The 10,109-nt window shown below is 49.1% G+C and overlaps 1 protein-coding gene across 1 annotated transcript in view; it reads left to right on the top strand.

Annotated features, from left to right (window-relative positions):
* The first annotated feature begins 905 nt into the window (after positions 1 to 905).
* Positions 906 to 10,109, top strand: part of ESYT3 (extended synaptotagmin 3) — a 35,819-nt gene continuing 26,615 nt past the window's right edge. The window contains exons 1-4 of the mRNA XM_068949566.1: positions 906 to 1,193; positions 7,539 to 7,580; positions 8,590 to 8,724; positions 9,289 to 9,365. Of these exons, the coding sequence (XP_068805667.1) occupies positions 906 to 1,193; positions 7,539 to 7,580; positions 8,590 to 8,724; positions 9,289 to 9,365 (542 nt within the window). The remainder of the gene's footprint in view (positions 1,194 to 7,538; positions 7,581 to 8,589; positions 8,725 to 9,288; positions 9,366 to 10,109) is intronic.

Raw genomic sequence — 10,109 nt, 5'->3', positions numbered from 1 at the left:
CTCTCCTCCCATCATGGGACCTTCCTTTTCTTGGAGGTTTGTTTCCAGCTCATCGTTTGTTATCTTGTACAGCTGATACAAAAAAGGGGTCACAAAAAAAAGCTGGCATCGTTCATTAATGTTTCCAACTCGTCCAGGGAGTAAAGTGTAGCCTCTGCCAGACGCAGAGAAAATTCCAGTGGAAAACAGAGCAGAAGCAGAGAATTACAGTCTGTCTCCAAAGGCATATGTAGACAGGTATAGAATTAGTATTGCTGGGACTAAAAGCATCTCAAGAAGTGTCTAATAGTTTCCAAATAGCGCTGCATTTGCTAATGCATAATTCCCAGCATTTTGAAATCTGAACTCTTGCAAAATCGCCAACAAAATCAAAAGGACAGGAAAAAACGCGCTCTAATTCTTCCAAGCCGGTAGTGTCCGGAAGCAACAGGTTGTTTCGGCCGCAAACAAGCTGCTCTCCTCTGCTAAACAGCAAGCAATCACAATGGGATTTACTTAGGTCCAGAGTGGAAAAAAAACCCCCCAGGGACCGCAGTAATGGCTGGAGTGCGTCAGGCTTCCTCCTGCAGCAGCTGCTGCTCAGTGGGGGCCGGTCCCACACCCCGCGCCTGACACGTCCGGGCCCCCCCCGGCTCGCCCCCCAGCCCAGCAATAGGCATTAGGAGCTCCCCCTTTCCCTCGCAGCCCTTCTGCCCCACGCATGTCCTCGCCGGAGCCTGGGCGCGGCGCGCTCGCCGGGGGGCGCCAGAGCGCAGCCTGCCCCGGCGGCGGGGCCGGGAGCGGGGCCGGGAGCGGGGCCGGGGCCGGGCGGGGCGCGGGTGCCCCGGCGGCGCCTCCCCGGCGGGCGGAGGCGGCTGCGGCAGCGGCGCGGGGAGGCCGCGCTCGGCCGGGGCGCGACGCGCAGCATGGAGCCCGCCGCCGCCGCCGGCCCGCGGCCCGGCGCGCCGCCGCCGCCGGTGCTGCTGCTGCTGCTGCGCTGGGCGGCGCGGGCGCTGCTGTGGCTCGGCCCCGTCTACCTAGCCGGATACCTGGGGCTGAGCGGCAGCTGGGTGCTGCTGGCGCTCTTGCTGTGGGTGTGCTGGGGCCGGAACCGGCGGGGGAAGCGCTGCCGGCTGGCGGCCGCCTTCGCGCTGCTGGAGGACGAGCGGGAGGCGGTGTGCCGGGGCCTGGCCGCCCGGCACCTGCCGGCCTGGGTGAGTGCGGGCGGCGGCGGCGGCGGCGGCGCGGGCTCCCTCCGTCGCGGCCCCGCGCAGCTGCCGGCTCCCGCGCTCCCCTCGTCCGGGGTGCCGCGGGGCCAGCGGGCAGCCGAGAAGGAGGCGGCGGCGGTGTCCTGGACCGAGGCGGGGTGAAGCCTCGCTCAGTGAACTGAGCGGCAGCTTGGAAGTTGCTTTGGTCCCTGAAATACGCGCGTTGCTCTAAGGGTGCTGGTGAAATAGAGGCTGCTCCGCTCCCCGGGAAGTCTTCGGTACAACGTGGTGAGGCTGCGTGGCAGCTGTTTCAGTTCAGAAGGTGCTTGCTTTAGGCTTTCTCATCCACAAAGCGTTGTTTCTAGCATCGTTTAGGAACTAAAACCCACAAGCGCAAAGTTCTCTGCTAAATCACAAATGTGTAACTTCAAAGAACGTGTGACTTCAACGTGTAACTTCTTGGCAATATGGAAAGCCAACCCGGTTTGTGCTTCGTATTTGTTCCTAGCTGTTCTAGCTCTTAAAGTGAAGAAACTTGAAAAGCTAGCTGCGCTTTTTACTACATAGATCTGGTTATTTGTCATGTAGCCTCCATTGGGTAATTATGTTCTTTCTTCATGATCATTTGCTTAGCGTTTGGAAACCAGGGGACTGGTAGGGGAGTGCATTTCTTGTAGGGAACCATCAAAGAGCTCTGTTTGTTAGGAGCGTTGCATGGAGGCATTTGCAGCCTGTAAACTGTTTTTTATATAGCCTACAGCGCTTGGCTCGCCCCTGAATCCTGCGGGAAACGAAGGCAGTCAGCACTTTGGAGAAGTGGGGCCAGGGTCTTTTTAGCAAAGCTAATACAGCTCCCTGCACATGTTCTCTCCCGCTGGGGTCGGAAGTCTGCCTCTGAATGAGGTTTCTGCTTGTTTATATTGACAGAAGCTTTTAAACAACTTGAAGCATTAGTGAATATAGTGTTGTCAGCTCTTGCCCTGATCCTGTGGTAATAGTGTTGCATTTTATCCTCAAGCCCCGGTAACAACAAATTGAGACTCTTAGTAGCCATTTAAAAAACAAAAGCCCCTCCCCAAGCCATCTCAAAAAGTTTTAGGTTTTGCTGTTGAAAGTGCGGGAAATATTGGGCTTCGTTAGAGTGTAGTCCACGGGTTGAATTACTGCCGTGTATTCAGTACTTGGGAGGCTGCATCTGGAGCACTTTGTCCCCCAAGCAGGAGGGAGGCTGGAGCACCTGGCGTGTAAGGACACACCAAGGGAGCTGCATTTGTTCATCCTCCTTCAGGGGAAGGGAAGGTTTAAGGGCATCTAACTGCTGTATTCCACCCACTAATGGGGGGTTACAGAGATGACCGGTCAGCCTCTTCTCAGAGGTGCGCAGCAAAACGACAAGCCTCAAGGGTCACAAGCTGCAGCAAGAGAAATTCCTTGTTGGACGTCAGAAACAGTTCTTTGCAAGGAGAGGGGCTAAGCACTGGGACAGCAGCCCAGAGCGGCTGTGGGATCTCCGTCCTTGGAGATGCTCAAAACTCAACTGGAGAAGGCCCTGAGCAGTCTGACCTTAATTTGAAGTACTTTGAACCCCTGCCTTGAGAGGGGTTTGGACTAGAGGCCTCCAGAGGTCCCTTCCAACGTAAGTGTAGATTCTACACTTCTAAAACGTACAGCTGTAATGCAGGACATAGGCATGTGGTTGCTCCCCACAATGTACCCACAGCACGTGAATGAGCCAGGAGTAACTGTCCTGCAGCCCATTGCCTGACGATACGTCCTGGGAGGTTCAAAGTGGGAAAACAGAGGCACGATCTTTTTCTTCAGGGCCTCACTCATGACTTTTGACTTTTTAGAGTTGGCTGAAAGAAGATAGGGTGTAGGACTGAAGGATAAAGGGGTTGCAGTGTGTGTCTGCTTTTAGTTTGTCTTCATTAGTATTGCCTCATCTTTTCCTTCTTTCCTTTTCTATACTGATAAATTCATCGTCATTTGGTGTCTGGTACCGCAGTGTACTCATACTTGATGTTTTTTAACTTCTCATTTTTCATTTTCCTTCTATCCCCCTTCTCCCTTGTGCCAGTCTTGGAGGTTTCTTCTCACCTGCTGCCTATTCACAGTTTATTGTCGGCAGTGTCATCTTTTTTTATCTTTCATTTTTACCTTCCAGCATTCATGAGTCCTCAATTGAAACAGCTCTAAAAACAGCTCCTGTGTTATTCTCTCCTGACATGCAGAGGTGGGAGTAGGAATAAAATTCAGGCAGGGGGAGTATGGGTTGGAACTGCAGTGAAACCCTAGGAAAGGCACTGGAAGTGTGAAGCAACAGCAGTGTCTTAGGAGACTGGTAAATAGTTGTCTCCTTGGGTGCTGTGTAGTGAAATGAGGAAGATCGGATCAGTGAGGTGTTAAGACACGTCACTGATTCCACTACTTGGTTAGAAACTAGCTCTCTGTAAGAGAGCTGCAGTGGCTCTTTCAAAAGTGGCTCAGACTTAGCTCCGTCCTGGTGAGGGTTGTTAAGAGATGTGTTTGTATCGCAGCCTTTCCTTTGGTGGGGACACGAGGAGGGTTGCCCTCATCCGCTCAGCCATCTGTTTCAGGAAATCCGCAGGGATATTTTGCAGTATCAGTCTCAGCTGAAACCAGTCAGTGGGTTTGAAACTGCCTGGGGATGGGTTGGATGCGTTCTTGTGCTAGACAGCGTACGTGGACATGCGGGGCTTCCATAGGAAACCAGGCAGGAAAGCAGCTCGTGCAGAGCAAGGAGTTGGGTCTGTGTCTTGGAGAGGTGAGGTCTGGATTTTTGACTTCAGCCTATGCAGTCTATAGCGTGACTTTGGTAAAACCAGTCAGTGCCCGGAGCAGGAGTCATCCTGCTTCTCCTGCCTTCATCCTGATTCTTGTGTAGTGGTGGTGACTTTCCCATGTTGCTTTTACAGCCGTAGCAGATAGCAGGTGTGAACATCCAGGTATGCTGGGTTTCCTCCTGACTTTAAACCTTGTACTAAGAGAAGTTGATATTACTGGGTACAAACGATCCTTTTAAAAAAATTGCCTGCTACTTCCTTCTTTATGCAGAAGACTTATTTAGGCTTTCTTTTTGGCCCTGAACAGGGACCCAAAGAAATGGTCTCTTAAAAATACCTGGATGGATACATTCTTGTGTTGCATTTGAACAGAATGGCGCTGTCAAGTCAGACATGCTTTTTACTATGATCATTGGTGTAGTCTGCTGCAGGGCAAGGTGGAGCCTTGCAGAACCTTATGTATTTTATTTACTTGCTAGTAATTTGCCCTTGCTTAGCATTTTTGATCTTCAAAGCTCTTTTCAAATGCTAAGTAATTCTTGCAGCATTCCTAAAATATTGGCAAGAATTGTGCTTGCTTAGGCAGATAGGGAAGACTGATTTTGATAGTGTGACTTGCCCAAGGCTATGGGGCAAGTCTTATTCTGGGATAGTGCTAACTTTGGCAGCTGCTGGTTGCTGATTCTAGGCTTAGTAGGGAGTGTTTTGTGCTTCTCGTCTCCTCTCTGCTGTACTGGTGATGAACTTGGGGACAAGACCCTACTGCCAGGGCTCCCACCGCTGACTAGGGTCAGAAGTGGGTCTGAAGTCCAGGGCACGTGGTAAGATTGGAATTGTCTCTGTTTTTTTTGCCAAAACTATTAGGATACTAAGTTCTTGCAGTAAGTAGCTGTGTTAAGAAGAGAGCTTGGTGGTGCCGCTGAGCTGACCAAAGCAGAACTTGCCTTCTGCTAGATGCTAGCAGGATGTACATGTTATTGGAACACCCTCATGGTAGGAAAGGCTTTGCTCAGAGTTTGTGCCATACTAGACAGCAGAGAATCTAGAGGCAGCACGAGGGTACCAAGCTGTGCTTTTTCTGCAGAGCTGCTCGTTGAAGTCGTTCCACTGAGTACGGTTTACCTTTGGTATCGGGAACTCACGGAAACCTTGTGGCCTTTCATATTAGGCAGAAAGCTGTTTTACACCAGAGGTATGTAGTCTGCCAATCTCTCTGATTTTTGCCTTGGTGAGAGCCCTGTTGACCTAGCCACTAACCTCCTGGTGGTCTTTGACAGGCTTACTCACATGGTACCTTTGAGGTACAGCAGTGTTGTTTCTTCCATCTGACAAAGCAAACTAAGGCACAGACTGGCTAGGTCCAGCTGTGGAAGAGGAGGGACACGCAGATGCACGAATGAGGAGATGTAAAGCAGGAGAGAAACGTATACCACACGTGGCTACTAATCCCACCGCAGTGATGTGAGATGTGGCATGCTGATCTGTGGTTCATTGCAGTCTAGAACGGGATCTGGTTGCTTTTGCCCTGGCCTGCCCTGTTCACATGTCCGTGGCTCAAAGAAGTGACTTTTAGTTTGCTTTTTCTTAAGGTGTGCCTAGTTGCCACCGCCTTTTCACGCCTGTTGCCTGATGGTCCTGGGTGCTGTTCCTGCTCTTCTTGGCCACCGGCTTTGTTTCTTGGATGCCTCTTGCAGTTGCCCTTCTAGCAGCTTTGGCTCTAGTGAATAAACCCAGAAAACTCTAGTGGTTTATATTCTGCTACATTTCTCCCCTAACGCTGGTGGGTCTCACGAGCGGGCTGTGACTCCGCTGCTGGGGTCTGGTGGCCCAGCTGGTGCCCTGAGTCATGGTCTGTCCTTCCTTTTTGATCATGTCCCCTTTCCTCACGATGAGGTCCTTTAAAGGACAGCTGTTTCCACCTCTGCTCTGCCCTGCCCGAGACGGACCCAGGGCCTGGCTGCAGGGTGCTGCAGGGCTTGACGGTTGCCTTGGAGCTGGCCACCAGCCACTTTCTGGGCATCCAGGACTGATGTGCCCAGACAGAGGACTTTTCTGTGCAAGGTGAAAGGCTGGCAGGTGAAGTGGAGATCCCCTGGTTCCCTTAATCGTCCTTCGTGTGAAATGTCTGCAGCGTTTTATCCACATTGATTGTCCCTTCTGGTGCGGTATTCTCGCTTTATCATACAAGTAGAGCCGGGTAGGCTGACATTTCGGTGAACTTGTGTCTTCTTGTTTAATGGAAAAGTTGCTTTTTAGAGCATCAAAAGAAATTACTTATAAAGAATAACATCACTTTATTTTTTAGTATTATAATTGGAGATCATTTGAAGTGTTATGTGAGCGGGGGAAATGAGCTCTGCAATGGTACAGCAGGCAGGAATACAAGGCGGACGACTGTCAGTCGTATCCGAAGAGCTCTGAGCACCTCTCTGAATGCTGCTAAATTAAACAGCGACCCTTTGACTGAAGCGTGTAATTCACAGCTCTTGCATAAGGAGGTGAAGTATCGTCCTACCCAGTTTCTATTTCAGGCTAACGATAGTCTAAGAGGTCCTTTTATGTTTGAGTGCCCTTACAGGGCCGAAGGGGACCTGAATGCCTGGTCTGAGGAGCGGCCACAGTCCTGCCAGTCCGTTGCCCTTGTGGAAAATGCTGCCGATGGGGGACCGGGGAGGCTGGGGCAGGCGGTGGCAGGGCTGCGGCGCCCCCCTCCCGGCAACGAAGTGTGGTGCATCGCTTTGGGGTGAGCGTTTCTGTTTGCTCATTTATTTTTTAAAAAGGTTGTTGAAGAGCGGCGTTTCGCAAATGATAGAGTTAGCCTTTCTTTGCGCGGTTGCCGCTTGTCTGTCATGAATGTGGACCGTTGTGAATAAGGCAGAAGAAAAAGGCTGAATTCAGGTGTATTTCCATAAGATCAGTTTAGTAGGGATCTGCCCCATGATCCTTTTGTTTAATTGATGACTTAGCCTCTTAAAAAGCTCTGAGAGATGAAAACGCTGGACTTCTAAGGATGACAGTGTATGCTAATAGACTTAATCTCACAGCGCTTGTTTTCCCTAAAGCCATGGGCGCTGTGTTAGCGTTAGCACAGAAATCCTGTCACAAACAATACGTTGAATTTCCCAAGCAGGCTCTCATTTTCCACTGTGCCATGTCCTGTTTCGGGTGAGCCCACACCTGAAAAGGGGTCAGTGCTGCTCGTGGTCGTGAAGGGAAGCAGGTTCCCGTGGCTTCCCGTTGCGTGACCAAGACGGGGATGAGAAATCCAATGCTACTTTACTTTGCTAACAGGATATGACACTTGCTTTAATCACATAAGTGTGCCCAGAGGCGTACTGGTACATCACTGCACGTGTCATCTTTCACCTTTTACTATTTTAGTGCAGTTTTTAGATGAGGTAATACATTATAAAGGGCGTGCGTATGAGCGACAGGATCTCAGCTTGCTCTAAAACCTGTTCCGCAGTCCCTGGTATCTTTTTTCCTACATTGCAGCGTGACGAAGCGGATTGCACGTGGCACTAACTTTATTTTCCTCTGTATCCAGGTTCATTTCCCTGATGTTGAACGAGTGGAGTGGCTGAACAAGGTGAGGCGCTCTGAACTCCAGCTTGCCGGGCCGTCTGCTCCGAGCTGCCTCCCGGCGCAAACTCCACAGGCCGAGTCTGAGAAAGTTTCCAAGTCGCTACAATAAGGCTCAGTCACATCAGTGTCTGCTCTTATGTCTTGGAGCACGTAGAGCTGCTACAGATTTTAATGAGAGCCAAGTGTTTGCCTGGTTGGTACAGGTTATGCATTCCCTCGCTGGTTTGGCGTTTGAAGCTGCATCAATAAATCGGACTCAGTTCAGACAGAACTAAAATCACCAGCTTGTTCATTCTTACTGGAAAACAAAACGAAAAGGAAAAAAAGATCTATTGTAGAATGATTTGGTACATTTGACGCTTCATTCTGAGATACATGTGTGCATATAGGTATATATATATGTATTTGTTTTTTTTAAGCAAGAGTGGTGGTGACTCATGTTACCAAAGAGGTTACCAGAGAGTTCTCAGGTCAGTGCTCGCATCAGGAGGTTTAACTGAGCCCTCGCTGGAACTGGACTCTCTGGAATTCAAAGCAAAACAGCTGAATTTGCAAATCGGCATCCAGCAACCACAATGTCTTTTTTAGCCAACTTTCTTTTTGATGTGAAAGTTCACCTCACTCCTCTCTAAATAAATCTAACTCCAGGGAGCTTTCTGACACTTCTGAGTAATTAGAAACTACTTCACTTAAAAAAAAAAAAACTTTAGAAACTTTAATCCTGGGCTAAGAAACTTTATAACCCTGGGCTTTGCCAATTCAGTCACTGTGGTTAGAAGCAGTCAGCAAACTCCGTCGTGTTAAAACTTACTCTTCAGTTCCTAAAGCAAATTCCTCTGCTGAGGAGCAGAAGTGGATCCTTCCAGAGGGCTGACTTCAGATCTGAAATGTGACTTGATGTTTTAAAAGGACAGACATTAACAGCCAGATGTTCTGTGATGTGTCTTATTTTTCAGCTAAAGGTATCTCCTACAAAGAATCTTCAGTGTAATTTTGCTTTTGCTATTCCGTAGGTCCTTGTGCAGGCTTGGCCATACTTTGGGACGATTATGGAAAAAACATTTAAGGAAGTTCTTGAACCAAAAATCAGAGCAAAAAACGTGCATCTGAAAACATGCACCTTTACCAAGATCCACTTTGGCGAGAAGGTAGCGTGAATCCTTTGCAACGCTTACAGTTCAGACTTCTCTGAAAAGTTGAGATGCAAAGGGGAGAGCGTTTGTTTGGGATCCTGGCATCCCGCTCTTTAGTAGCACTAAGTATTTAACAGAATGGTATTGGTACGGCACTGCTGCCTCCTTTGTTCCTCCTCCTGCAGACCTGAGCACCTTCACCGTGAAAGAAAGATGATGTAAGATGCACGGAGATCCCTTCCCCGTGACTGCCAATATCAAGGGACGGGGACAGAAAATGGGGCACACATCAGCGTTTCTTTCTGTTATACCCTCGTGGCAGGAGTTTTTGATGCTTCCTGAGGCTTGCTTCCAGCATGAGCTCCTTGCAACCAGCCCCGTATTTTGGGACTGCCAAGGCTGCTCACACTGCATCTTTAAGAGACAAACTTGTACAGTTTGCTCATAATTTAAATGCTATCGTACAAAGTTTTTAATGAAAGCTTCTGTACTCGGATTGCATGAAGAGGGTAAGACTCTTCAGTTGGCCATAACTTAGACGATATTAACTATGCTGTATCTTGTCTATCTTTATTTCAGTGCCCTAGAATCAAGGGAATAAAAGCCTACACCAAAGAAATTGATAGAAGACAAATTACCCTGGACCTGCAGATATGGTAACATTGCGTTATTGATTGTATAAATGGTTCTTAACTCCTTGCCCATCTGGCAGCTCTGTGTGAGTTGTCATGATGGGCTGGACACATGGTCTGTTAAGTCCAGTATGAAGTAGAGAGGTGTTCATCTTACATCAGCCTGCAGTGATATGACATAATCTGACCTCCAGCTGGATTTCGTCCTTACTTGCCGAGGTGAGATGCTGTGCGTTAGCCTTTAAGTCAAAAAGTAGTGTCACCTGCACAGTTCTGGGTGTTACCTCTTCTGAACCGCCACTGCTGCTGTGGATATAAAAGTATGTTCCCTTGGCTTTGCTGTTCCATGGCAGTAAGAGCTATGTTTCCTGACAGCTCTCTGGCGTGAAGACCCTTGGTGTGCGTGTTGCCCTTCTGTGGTTCCTCTTCAGTCTGGCCACTGCAGTTCTTCCAGGACTCCTTGCACTATTTATTTGTATAATTCTTTCCCCTAGACTAATCTTCTTGTTTTATTCACCACTTGTTCCATATGCCGCCCAACGTATTTGCTTTTTTTGATTGCAGCTGCTCTTTCAGCAGAAAACCGCCTCGAGCTCTATTAACAACAACAAGAAAATTAGATAAAACATTTGATACCTTCCAGGCTGTTTTGAATGAGCTTTGTTGTGTGTTTTGTCACCATCAGAGCCACTGCGGAGCTAAACTCTCTCCTGGCTTAGCCTGGAGAATGGAATTATTGGGGAATTACCACTTGCATGCTCCTGTAGT

This window comes from Struthio camelus, chromosome 6, assembly GCF_040807025.1.
Source record: "Struthio camelus isolate bStrCam1 chromosome 6, bStrCam1.hap1, whole genome shotgun sequence".
Taxonomy (NCBI): Eukaryota; Metazoa; Chordata; class Aves; order Struthioniformes; family Struthionidae; genus Struthio; species Struthio camelus.
The sequence above is the reverse complement of the archived record's forward strand: the minus strand, read 5'-3'. Positions and strand labels throughout refer to the sequence as shown.